The sequence below is a fragment of the Pipra filicauda genome, unplaced genomic scaffold, assembly GCF_003945595.2.
Source record: "Pipra filicauda isolate LSUMZ 115617 unplaced genomic scaffold, ASM394559v2 scaffold227_size1260479_pilon, whole genome shotgun sequence".
In the NCBI taxonomy this organism is placed as follows: Eukaryota; Metazoa; Chordata; class Aves; order Passeriformes; family Pipridae; genus Pipra; species Pipra filicauda.
In genome coordinates this window covers 977501-991046 of record NW_024104340.1, presented here as the reverse complement: position 1 = coordinate 991046, position 13546 = coordinate 977501, and the positions used below count along the sequence as shown (strand labels likewise).

Below are 13546 nucleotides of genomic sequence, written 5' to 3'. Positions count from 1 at the left end.
GAATCTCAGTTATTAAAAACCAAAATAACTATCTGTAATATTTTAACCAAAAAGTTTTATGCTGACAGGTTTGTCATGAGTTAAAAACCTCAGTCTTTTCAGCAGTCAATTATGTTTGATAAAAGAAAGCTATCTGGCATACTGGACTAAGCAATGGGAGTCAAGAGTTCTGGATGCTGTTCCTGGCTTCTTTACAGAGGATGAGCCATCTATTTAAGTCAAGATACATGGCAAGCTTTTTTCCTAGATGAGATGTGGAAATGATCCGTTAGGGATACTCATTTCTACAGTGCTGAAATTCTGAAAAACTTGGTCCTTTTCTGGCCTTTGGGAGCACTGAAATTGGGCAAGCTACTTCTGAGTTTTTACCTGTTTCCATCTACGTTATATTGAAATGTTGATTGTTTCTGTGCCCATCAGAGAAATATTCAGAAAATGTCTAAGCCTCTTCTCTGATTGCATTGATCACAGTATGCTTTGATGATCCACAATGCTGGGGGCATTTAGAGAATACCATGTATGAGCTGGTGGAAGTAACTGCTGGGGATGTTGAATGCTGATGGGAAGGAGGAACTTAAACCTTTCCACATTTCTAGTGTGGCCCTTTATGCTTTTCATGGAGGGAACTTCTTTTTTGATGTTGGTTTCTCTTAAATATAGTGACCTTGAAGAATGGAATAATTTATTTTTTAGTTATCTCTATATTCTTTCCTCTCCTTTCTTCCCAGTTCAATATCATTGGAAATAAAATAAATGCAGTTGTATTATATATGCATTTGAGAGTATGTACTGTCACATATGTTCTCTTTCATGTGCAACAGGTTATGCAAGGTTTAATATATTAATCTTTCTTTTTCCTTAAAACATTTCCTTAGGCACGTAGTTTCTGTGTTGATGTCATCACAGGTAGCCCATATGCTTGGTGATGCATTGTTTTGTCTACAGTCTAACTCAATAGTATGCAATTTGGAGCAGCCTTAATTATCCTACAAACCATTTTGTGATAATGAAACCAAATACGGTGTAGACTTGGCTGACATCTCTGTGATATTATTTGGCACACTAAATATTTCTGTTTCAAATATAAATTGGTTACTGCTTTTTCAAAATATGCATTCTATTAATTAAATGTATACTTAAGACATCTTTCCCCCCACCCCGCCTCTCAAGCTGTTATAAGTATTCTCTGGTTCCTTGTTCTGTGTGCAGATAGGGTTGGATATGGACTCTGGTTTAACAAAAAATAGGCTAACCTTGTGGTCTTTAAGTCCTACAGCTACAGTTGAGTGTGCAGTGCCTTTCCATATAACTAGGTCTTTTGTTCCACTAGAGAAAATTACTTAATTTGTTAGAGAGCTTTTTTTTCTTTAAGGTTTAATGGTAACAGTCTTTACCTAATAGACCTGGGATTGCAGGGAGATGGTTAATGTGAATTAAAGGATCTCTGTGACACAGGACTGAAGGACAGAATTACGTTGTTGTTATTGTTGGCAATCCCACTCGTGCAATTTAATTTCTCATTTTGCATAAAGTTTAAGGAAAACTCTAATTGGACCATATACATCTTTTTGAAACTCTCTTTATTCAGGGATGTTCTGTTTATGCATTTTCACTGGTAAGTGTGTGTCTTTGTCCCTTGAAATCCATCTATTTATTGCAGTGACACCTACTGCTGAGAGAGCTGATCCGCAACAGGATCGGTTACTGTTAAACTTGGCCAACAAGCAGTTCATGACTCAACCAGCAGATGTTTCTGTGGCTCAGGTCAAAGGGAACTTATGGACTCGGGGTTTTTTTCTTTGCTCCTAGCATTAAGTGCCAGGAAAGTCAACACTAGGTACAGACAGTTGACCTGACCAGTAGCAGGAGGAACTGAACTAGGGCCCTGAGGATCTGCAAAGACCAAAGCATTAGTCTGTTGAGCCACTGTGCTGGCTACAGTCCAGCAGTTTCAGACAACTGACTATCTGATTGCATGCCTGGGTTTTAGTAATGATTTTACATACTTATTTGATGATTTGTATCCAAGCTTATGCTTCTGACAGGTGCCCTTGTGAACAAAATCTCTCTGGGCTATCACATTTGAATATTTCAGTCAATCATACTTTGATCTTTGGGACATATGTGCATTTGATATTATATTTAGTTGTGCACAAAATCTAAGTCTAAGCCTTTGTGAAATGAAAATAAAATCATCAACCCAGCATTATAGTTTTGGATTTAAATTGTTTCAAACTCTGCTTTGAGTTCTGTGGTCTTAACTCTTCTTGCTTGATCTCTTTGTAATTGGTTCAGAGGGCTTGATCCTCCTGTCCTCACCCAGCTCAAATGCTCTGCCTTGTATCTGGAACTTGCCTGTGTGAGGAATGCAGGATTAATAGGGTCAACATTATGTTTCTTTTAATATTATATAATGGGTTAGAGTATTATAGACTTCCAGCGCAGTGCAGTGTCCTCAGATAAGAATAGGAGATTCAGACCCCATTTCATGCTGTAAAAATGAAAAAAATGAAACCATAAATATGCTTTGCAAAGTCTTCCAGGCATTTTATTATTTTATTTGTACTGTGTGATGGTAAAGTGGATCGTTAAAAGCTTAATTTTAAGGTTTCTTCAGTCTGATGTATGCCAGTTAGATTAATTAAAGTGAATGATCAGATAGGAGCTACAGGAGATTGATCAAATTGGAGAGGGTTTAATCAGTTGTATACATTCCAAATTACATGAAAATAACAAATTTACTGTTAAAAATGCTGTTTCTAAAGTAACGGCAGCTTTAGTTTAATGAAGCATTCCCCAAATAAGACTCCAATTTGAATTTTGGTATCACTCTTATCTTACTTTTATCATCAGGAGATCACTAGGAAAAAAATAAAATAAAATAGAATGAGAATCAATGTTTATAAGCTAAAAAATAATGATCCCAGATGCAACCAGTGCCTGGAAAAAAAAAGTCAGGATTTTTTTTTTTTTTTAATCTACTGAACTTTCAGTACCAATTATTTATCTTTCTCTTCTTTGGATCTGACTTCTTAAGTATATGCAAGTGAAATAGAATAAATAAGAAGGAAAACAGATTTTGCTAAGTCACATGCAAAGTAGCAATAAATCAAACAGCTTGTCTGCATTCTTCTAATCTTTCTGTTCTAATCTGTGAGTGAGATTTATAAATGACCTCTCCTCTCCTCTCTGCTCATCTTCCTAGATTGTGATCACAGACAGTTCACAGTCCTCCACTCCATGGGTGCTACCAACCAAAGGCTGTTCTAGGGATTTATCTTCTAGTGATCAGTTATCAGCCCCAAGCGCTGTGCTAACTAGAAAGTACCCCACAGATGTAACAGGTATTTTAGAAAGCAACTGTCTTCCCCGCTCGGAGTGAAAGCAGTAGAGCCTCAGCAAACAATTTTCTGTCTGCTAATGACTTTTGAAACTTCAAAATCCCTCTGCTAACCCTTCTTTAAGACATAAAAACTGTTGTGGAATGAGTTGGTTCTGTTGTTGGTAAAGGAGCACTTTGTTTTGGAATCAATAAGCAGCTTGTTTAAATATCAGCACTACAAAGCAGCTATAGTTTTGTCAAATGCCTTCCCGGCTCCCCCCTGCGTGGTCCCGCACGGCTGGGTGCTGGAAGATGGGTGTTCCTGGGAGGCTCCAGCCCTGACCCCCAGGATCCAGCTGGGACTGGAGGAGCTGCTCAGTGCAACATCACCCAGGAGTTTGTGCGCACTGCGCTCGACTCGCGCTTCAACACAGCTTTTAGTTTTCAGAAGGTACATATGCTTTGTAGTAACTACAACACTTAAACGTGCTAAAGTGACTAATGGTAAAAACAAATTACCAAGCTGGCCTTAATAATACTGAAATAAAAACAAATAGATAGGACACATTACCGATAGGCCAATGTGGTTGAGGGGTTTTTTGTTTGTTTGTTTGTTTGTTTGTTTGTTTTTGTTTGTTCTTTGTTGTTTTTTTTTTTAAAGACATTGTTACACTCCAGAAACCATACATTTCCCTAATATAATTATATTATACCCCAAGGAACAGGACACCTACATAAGCAAAAAAAAAAGGAAAACTCCTATGAACTCGATGCAAATACCCTATTTTACATAAGTAAAATGAGAATAGAATCTGGCCTAATGTTTATTTCATTTTATCAGATTGGATAATTCTGTCCTGGTGGCATTAAATACAGCTGATCCCTTGCCTCCCCTTCCGTGCACACATGTTTTTGTTAAAATATAACTATTTACATCTATGTCTCTTAGTATTGCCTACAAATCAGTCAAAGAAGAATAGGTCATCTATCCTGCCCTACTGTTTATATATTAATCATCTGGCAAATAAACCGCTCAGTATCCTACCCACCTCAGTAATATTTGTGATGTAATTTGTTTGGATGCCCAAATGTCACCAGCGTTGATTGTAAGAGATGAAAAAAATGTACTTGCTCAGCACACCAAGCTCTGGGCTAAAATGTAAGCATGAAATCTCTGGTTTATTTTTGTAATAATGTTTACAGCTGTTTAATGACCCTGAAAGGGTTCAGTAGTCTGGTGTTCTGTATTTCTTAACAGGAGTGTATTATGCTTATAACAGCCTTAGTTCAACTGTTTCAGCTGCAACAATAAGAACAATATTTAATAAAAATTCAATATATATTCTGAAGGTTCTCAGCAATACCTGTTTACGAGTTGCTAAGAACTGAAGCATTCTGTATTGGAGTATTTAGAATTTGTCAATGGACCACAAGATAATGTAGATATATGTGAATTTTTCTAGCTGGAAAGATAAATACCAGGTCTATATTCTGAAAGCATAAGTAACAGTGTGTGTAGCTCTAACTGCTTAGAGGATCAAGGCCAGAGCGAGCTTGTCATTTAAACACGTGAGCTTGTAAAGCATTACTTTGCTTACTGAACTGTAAATCTTTTAACTAACCTAATCTAAGCTATAATAACAGCACAACAGTGGTTTTAAAATGACTGTTTTCTCTACAGCAGTGAAGAGGGAAAAGCTTTAGTGTGTGTGTCCAGCAGGAATGAACAGGTGTAAATAAGAGCTGAATTTGGTCCATCTGTTTCCAAAGATAACAGGTGTGTGTCTGCACATATGTGTCTGTATACAGATATACGTGTGCCTGCATATGTTTACATGTGTGTGTAGGCATAGATTTATCTTTAAACTCTTTCATTCTATTTGCCATATTTTTTCCCCTCTGTTTCCAGCAAGAGGAAGCTGAGCTTCTCGTATTACATTAATGTAGTTGTGATGACAGGCATTTCTGGTGTCATAATTGGTTTTAAATTCCAGTAATCCATTTCAAATAGTTAAATAAAATCTGTGTGTTCAATTGAAATGGCTAAAGTCAGAACTTTCGTTATTGATATCACAGGAAATAGTCTTGAGGGCAAAAATGTGAGCGAAATCAAAATAACTATTAGTATCATCAAAGGGACTTGAATGTCTCACTGTACCTTCATGTAGGAGATGAGAGAGTATTTTTATATTATATGTATCCCGTTGTGAATTTCATAAGCTGAGTGCCCTCCTCACAGGGACGGGAAACCACACACCCCAGCACGGTGATGGTTGGTGTGGTGGTCCCTGAGGGTGCTCCTGCCCTGCCCTGAGCAGTGTGAACCAGCTGGGTTGTAGCCTGTGTGTGTAGCAGGGTGAGGTCAGGACTTTTTGGCCGGAGCAACTCACTTGGGCAAGAGCTGAGGGTTTGTTTAGGTTAGGAAGGGCAGCCTCTAACAAGTCCTGATACCAACACGCTCTGTACGGTGCCATGTCTTGAGGGACGCTGTCTTTAGAAAACATTTGAGATAATTAAAGGTCAGAAATTTACTACATAAACTTCAACAAACATATTTTGAATTTCTTAACGATCTCAAATTTGATTTGCAGTTCATTTTGTAAACATTTGTTAACTACTGAGAACATTGTGCTTCTGTTCCCAGTGTGAGCGATGGCAAAACATTCTGTGCTTTCCTTATAGGAAATATCAGAATCATGAAAAAAAATGTAATAGACTATATATTTAAAAATTGAAAGCTAGATGCTTTTTCTTCTATGGAGCATCTCAGCAGCACTTATAAATGGACATTTCCAGATTTTTTATTCTTGGGCAAACAAGAAGGGCAAGTCATAATGAAGTAAGATGGTGCGCAAAAGTATTTATTTTGTCAAAATTACAAACTGATTATCTGTTGAAAGCTAAATTTCAGTGAAGTCCATTCAGGTGTCTGTTGGTTTGGTTTTTTTTGGTTGGGTTTTTTTTTTTTTTTTTTTTTTTTTTTTTTTTTTTTTTTTTTTTTTTTTTTTTTTTTTTTTTTTTTTTTTTTTTTTTTTTTTGGTTGTATTTTTGGCATTTGGTTATTGAGGCAGAATGGATACAGTAAAATAGCACTTCAGGCCAGTCTGAGGAGGATGGTTGTGGCTGTAGGGAAGTCCATGGGGAGGCAGAAGGACTGCAGGCCGTGGGCATGTCTGTGATGCAGAAGCCCCCTTGCACCTCCTGGGTGTTGTGGAGAGCAGTCCTAGGCCATGGGGAGAGGATGTACAATGACCACCTTGACACCGAGGTGGGTACCATGAACTGCAGGAGGCTCAGTGGGGAATGAAAGCTCCTTACCCCACCTGGTGTAACCCTGTCTGGTCATGTATATAGACAGGGATGATGGATAAAGAGGGGGAGAATGAAATTGTTAATTCTTTTTAAGGGAAATTAGGCAAGTTAGAATGAGTTATTTAATTCATAGTGGAATAATGGATGAGAACGAGTTATGTTTCTGTCTTTCATGTGGATACAAGATGAGATTTTGGTAGGTTTTGCTGTGAGAGGCCTGAAGAGTACCAAGAGTGATTTACATGACAGCTGAACAGCAGCAGGTTCCCTGTGTTCAGAAATGCAGTAACTTGGCATTGCAGGAGGAGGAATTTCACTCTAAATGCCATGGTTATACTTTGCAATGAAATTGAGTTGGAGTGAGGAAAAGAGGAGACAATTCAGAGGCAGGAACAGGATTACAAGGAGCTGGGGCAGGTGAGGGTGGGAATGCAGTTTAATGGAAGAACTGTAGTGTTTGAGATTGTGGTAACTGGATCCCAGAGACTGCACAGCTGATGGGAGTGGGCAGCATTCAGAGCTCTGCTCACTAAGCAGAGGCTTTGCTGACCTTTCTGCATATTTAATCAAAAATATATAAAATTTCCTATGCCAGAAGATCAATGTGTGGGGTTCAGGCTCACCCGACTTGATAAAAATTATTAGTCTTTAAATAAAAAATACGGATTTGGTATTCTTCTTGATTATTTTTTTTACTCATTCTGTCTATATTCTACATTATATGTGTCTGTACGTTTTTGAAAGACAGAAAATAGAAAAAAGGAAAAATTGGATGAAATTATCAGGTTCCAGCTACAACTGCTGTTCTTACTTTATTAAAGTTATCTTTGAAAAAGAGGCACTGAATAACAAAAATCTCAACCATAACTCCCCACCCCAATCCAAATAACTGTACATTTGAACTGATGCTTAGGGTTAAACATCAGAATTAATAAATTCCACTGGGATCTCTCAGCATTTCCAAACTTCGATAGAGCATAAAATGCTAGAATTAACTACCCAAACCTTTCTGAGCACATAAAGGCACCAGTTCCTACTGAGATCAACTGAAAAAATGAAATTCAGACTGCATTTTTCAAGCTGTTACAGAATAATGACAATTCACAAAGACTTTTCTAGACCCTCTTCAATGTATGTATGTGTCTGCACATGCTATGCATTTCTTGAATTTTTGTGTTCTTGTTTGCCAACATGCCTTGTTTAAGCATGGTGGGGAGAAATAACACCCATGCTATGTGGAATCCAGACAGAAAGTAGATTCTCGTTTGGGGGTTTTTCTTGTGTTGCTTTTTGGGAGGTTATTTGTTGCTTATTTTTTTTTTTAAGAAGTGCGTAGGCAGATACTCAAACTCTCAGTCAACTTCAGGCAATGACAGACCTAAGCAGGACAACTCTTAAGTTGTTTAGTTAATCCTTTTGAACATGCAATTTGTTTTGTTCTGAAAGTTAAGCAAACTTTCAAAAATTAAAAAAAATTGTTTGTGTGTACTCACATTTTGAATGATTGTGGTCTGCTGCACAGAAAACTTGCATAGCAACTAAGAATTTTCTTTGTTTGCTACGTGGCCTTGGGTGAACACCTGGCTTGATTATGCTTCCCTGCCTTTGGAAATCAGACACTGTAAGCTAAACTTAAGTGTGGTCCTTTTCTAAACTTGATCTCTTTCATATTTTTATAAATAATAATATTGACAACGATGGATCCCCAACAGGAGACCTAAATCTGTTAAATTTTGAAAAAGATCTGCTTTATGTCTGAGCAAAATTGTGTAGCTCATATCCATCTTTAATACACATGAATATACACTTCCCTCTACTTACAAGATCTGCATTGTGTCACAACTCCAGTCAATCCTGTCAGGACCAAATAGGTTTCCTCTCAAGGACCTCCCATGGTTTTTTCTTTTAGACCCCTGGTCCTGCTAATACTTAATCACGTGTGGAACTTTGCTTTCAAGAGTCACCCTTTGAAGTCTTCTGGACTACTCTCACGAGCACAATTACATGCATTTTAAGTATGTGCCAGATTTGGACCTTGAATTGTCTATCAAGTGGCCACTATGAATCTGTGTGAGGAATGATGTCCACCTGGAGTATGCCTGTAGCCTTTTTAGAAGGAGCAGTGAATAAATGCTTTTGGCTAAAGCCAAACAGAAGGTTGATCAAATTAATTTTTTAATAACATATAGAATTCAGTAGTTTTGTGAGTGAATTAAGTGTCAAATCACTCCACTGAACAACAAAAATCTTAATTATGTTCTAATATAACCTTATAGCATCATATAGTTTGAGAGTTAGTTATGTGAAACTTTATATTTTAAACAGACTTTTATAGATACATTATGTCTGTATGGAGTAGAGAAGTGGCAAGGATAGATTATTGTGGACAATTATGCAGACCAGAACAGAGCACTTGTGTTTAGCAAACAGCTTTGAATTCTAATTTTCTGCAATATACGTAGTGTAGGTACCATTTGTAGTCATTACTGTGTATTAGGAAAGTTATTAAAATTCTTAAACTTGTTGAGGCTTTCCACAACACCTTCCCCAGATTTTAATTGGTTTTATCTAGTTCCATAAGAGAGCTCTTTAAAACAAATCAAAGTGTCTTAAATCACATGTCTTACCCGCCGAAGGACAGAGATATTCCTTCTATAATCTGGCAAGTTTTCCTAAGAACAGAAATCTGAAGGTTCTCAACAACGAATTGAAAGACTTGGCAGAAGATAATTTATGTGCCTTTTGATGGGCTCAGTTTCAAAATGACAAAATAACAATGTTTTGTAACAGAAGGGTTAAATCTTAATCTCAGAGGTTTACAAAGCTGCTAGTCGCAGTCTCCTTAAAATTTAATATACCTCGTTAATGCTTACTTGCAAACACTGAAGGATTTTTATGATTATAATCATGTGTTACAGCACCTAGTACTGTTTCTAAGCAGCATACTAATCAGCTTAATGAGATATTACTGCACTTTTTGTTGACTAAAGCAAAATCCCTTTTATTGTTCTAAAGCTTGTCCTTTATTTTTTCCCAAAACATTATCTTGTTTTATTGTACACCAGTAAATATCATACCATCGGTTTCTTGTCAAATCATAAAACTATCTTTCTCATTGTAGAATGTGTAATATATTGAATATGGTTAATGGAACCGAAAGTTACAAATGGATTTCTATTTTGGTGGTTTTTTTTTTTTTTGCTGGCTTTTCTAATGAAAATGGGAGAGATGCATAAGATTTCTTTTTCTATAGATTTAGAAATGCAGACAGGTGCAGTTTCACAAGAAAAAGGACAAGGGAGGTGGTAAAAACCTTTGCCCCTTCTGTAATAATTAGGTTTTGAAATTGTAGCATATTTTAAAATAGCAATTAATAGTTCTTGGTAAACATGCAGAATGATGAAAGTACATGTATGATCAAAATTGTGTAGCACAGTTGGCATTTAATACACTTTTAATTGTTTTTACACTAATTCCTTTGCATTATTATGAGTAGGTGAAACATAAAACGCAAATTGCACGTCAGTGATTCAATGTTTGTAACTCTTTCACAGTCTGAATCTAAACTATCTTCTGATTTTCAGAGATGGAAGAAGCTAGTTTGTGCCTTGGTGTTTCTTCAGCTGTGCCAGAAGCTGACGCCCATCTCAACAGCACCATACTAAATGGGCAATATTCAATGAGTCAGAAGCTGCACCAGATCACTTCCCAGCTCAGCCATGCCTTCCCGGAGCTCCAGAACAGGCAGAATCCGGAGGAGAAGGCATCAGTGCCGCTAGAAGACAAAAGCCACATGTCCATAGCAAACCAGCCCATCAGCAGTCAGATGGCCCTCTTGGCAAACCAGCTCAATAGAGAGGTGGATACCAGTTTGAATGGGCGTGTGGATCTGCAGCAGTTTTTAAATGGACAGAACCTGGGGATTATGTCTCAGATGAGCGACATAGAGGATGATGCCAGGAAAAACAGAAAGTACCCGTGTCCCCTCTGTGGGAAACGCTTTCGATTTAACAGCATCCTGTCACTACACATGCGAACTCATACTGGAGAGAAACCATTTAAGTGTCCCTACTGTGACCACAGAGCAGCTCAGAAAGGCAACCTGAAGATACACCTGCGTACTCATAAGCTTGGAAACCTCGGCAAAGGTCGTGGAAGAGTCCGAGAAGAAAACAGGCTTTTACACGAACTGGAGGAGAGAGCAATTCTTCGGGACAAACAGATGAAGAGCAGCCTCTTGCAGCCACGACCTGATGTGAAGGCACAGCAGCACACCCAGCCAATGCCGCTCGCAAACTGTAACTTGTCTGTGCCGCCTAATCACAGCACACCTGATATTTCAAACCCTGTTCCCTCTCCAAAACCAGTCAGTGTCCAGGAAGAAGTTGTTGCTCAGACAGCTGGGTTCAGATGCACATTTTGCAAAGGCAAGTTTAAGAAGAGAGAAGAGCTGGACAGGCACATAAGGATCCTGCACAAGCCTTACAAGTGCACCCTGTGTGACTTTGCCGCCTCGCAGGAGGAGGAGCTGATTAGCCACGTGGAGAAGGCTCACATAACTGCAGAGTCAGCGCAGGGCCAGGGCTCCAACGGGAATGGGGAGCAATCCACCAATGAGTTTCGCTGCGAGGTGTGTGGCCAAGTGTTTAGCCAAGCCTGGTTCCTAAAAGGCCACATGAGAAAGCACAAGGATTCCTTTGAACACTGCTGTCAGATCTGTGGGAGGCGATTCAAAGAGCCTTGGTTTCTTAAAAATCACATGAAAGTTCACCTGAATAAGTTATCTGTAAAGAACAAATCTCCTAATGATCCCGAAGTACCTGTCTCCATCAGCAGCATGTCCCAGGAAGCTCATGCAAACTTGTATTCAAGATATCTGTCATGTTTGCAGAGTGGGTTTCTTCCTCCTGACAAAGCAAGTTTAAGTGAACAAAATCAAATCTATAACAAAGGAGACATGCCCATGAAAGAGAAAGAAGTTTTGGGGAAGCTCCTTTCACCCATTTCTGGCATTGGCCACAGTATTGCTGAAGGGGATAAACATTCTTTATTGGGCTGTCTCAATCTGGTGCCTCCTCTGAAATCCAGCTGTATAGAAAGGTTACAAGCTGCCGCCAAAGCAGCAGAGATGGATCCAGTAAACAGCTATCAGGCCTGGCAGCTTATGGCAAGGGGAATGGCCATGGAACATGGCTTTTTGTCTAAAGAGCAGCAGATACAGCGCAGCCATGAAGACACTTTGGCAAATGCTGGAGTTATGTTTGATAAGGAGAAGCGGGAGTATGTGTTAGTAGGAGCAGATGGCTCTAAGCAGAAAATGCCTGCTGATTTGGTTCACAGCACTAAAATGGGCAATCAGAGAGACTTGCCAAACAAACTAGACCCTTTAGAAGGCAGTAGAGATTTTTTGTCACATGGTATGAACCAGGGGCTCGATTACAACTTACAAAGTCATGGAAACGTAAAAGAAAAGCCAACTGAATGCCCGGACTGCGGAAGGGTTTTTAGAACATACCACCAAGTGGTCGTTCACTCCAGGGTCCACAAAAGAGACAGGAAAGGAGACGATGAAATAATTCAAGGTAGTCTCGATGAGCGACGTGGGTCTGGCAGTGATCAAGAGTCTCAGTCTGTCAGCAGGTCGACAACACCAGGGTCCTCTAACATTACTGAAGAAAGCGGAGTAGGTGGGGGTCTCTCGCAGACGGGGAGTGCCCAGGAGGACAGCCCACATCCTTCCTCACCCTCCTCTTCAGGTATGATAACTTCTCCTTCCCTCTCTGCACTGAAAGCTTCATAGCTATATTTGAAATCACAGCAGCAAAGGAGTTTATGTGTTCTCTTGTTAGGTCGTTTCCTAGCAGTCCACGGGGACATGGTGTTATTTGCCAGAACATCTGTGTTTGGGTTCCCGCAATGCCTTCGAGGTTAATTCTCGGCTCACCCTTTTCCCTCTCCAAGGGCAGGTTTTCCAGCCTTTCAGCTGTCACCTCTGCCACCCCACCGGCAGCAGTGTGCAGGGTCTGTACAGCCACCAATGGCAATGTCGCTTCCAGGGCCTCTCCCTCCAGGTTTTGGAAGGTGTTTTTTGTCTCCTCTTTTATTCACGGTGCCTCTCCTGCAGATCTTTCCATGTCCTCAACGTAAAAGGGTGAGGAAAGATGCCTCTGAGCTGTAGTTAATAAACGGTGTGTTGGCTATCCTCTCTGATTGCCCCTACTCTGACAACCACGTCACTTGCTTAGCTGAGAGATGTCCTTGTACCTGGCCACTGGACTGATTAAAAAGAGAGTCAGAAATACAAATGACTAACCTTTTGACAATCTTTTAACTTATGTGCAGATTTTAACATGTATGAAGCCTTCTGCTTAATTCACATCTATTTGAAAGTACAAGAAAAATAGAAATTGGACTGAAACATTTTAATTGCATTGTATGTCATGTTAACTTGCTGTGTATAAATAGCAAAGCAGATAATATTTCATTGGAGATGTCTATAAAATATTGAGCTTCCTGGTACAATTTTTAAAGTTACTAGCCTATGACTGCTGAAATAAAATCTGCAAGTAATAACAGGTAAGATTTCTGGCCTCATGTATATTTCCAAAGTCACTTACTAATGGATAGTAAATTGAAAGTTATATCTTTAGCCCTTTATAAAGAAAGCACCTCACTAATACTGTAATCATTTTGCAAGCCTAACAACAGAGGAAATCATGCCATAACAAATACTCTGTTACTAATGGCAACATTGATTTCTGCAATCAGCCATTAAGTCTAGAAAATGAAAGACAGTTTGAGGTACCTTAAGGCATTACATTGCCCACTGTTAAAGAGCTGGTAGCAGGCTGTTGAGGGTAATTCTTTCTATTCCAACTCCCCCCCCCCCCCAGTTTCGATAAATATTTTAGT

General features: G+C 39.0%; 1 protein-coding gene across 10 annotated transcripts in view; it reads left to right on the top strand.

The window, feature by feature from the left end:
• The window catches only part of ZNF536 (zinc finger protein 536), a 344508-nt gene that overhangs the window by 148926 nt on the left and 182036 nt on the right, over nt 1-13546 (top strand). For all 10 annotated transcript variants that reach the window (XM_039381484.1, XM_039381483.1, XM_039381485.1 and 7 more), the window contains one exon: nt 10219-12390. In XM_039381484.1, coding sequence (XP_039237418.1) covers nt 10221-12390 — 2170 coding nt within the window. In that variant the 5' untranslated portion in view covers nt 10219-10220. The remainder of the gene's footprint in view (nt 1-10218; nt 12391-13546) is intronic.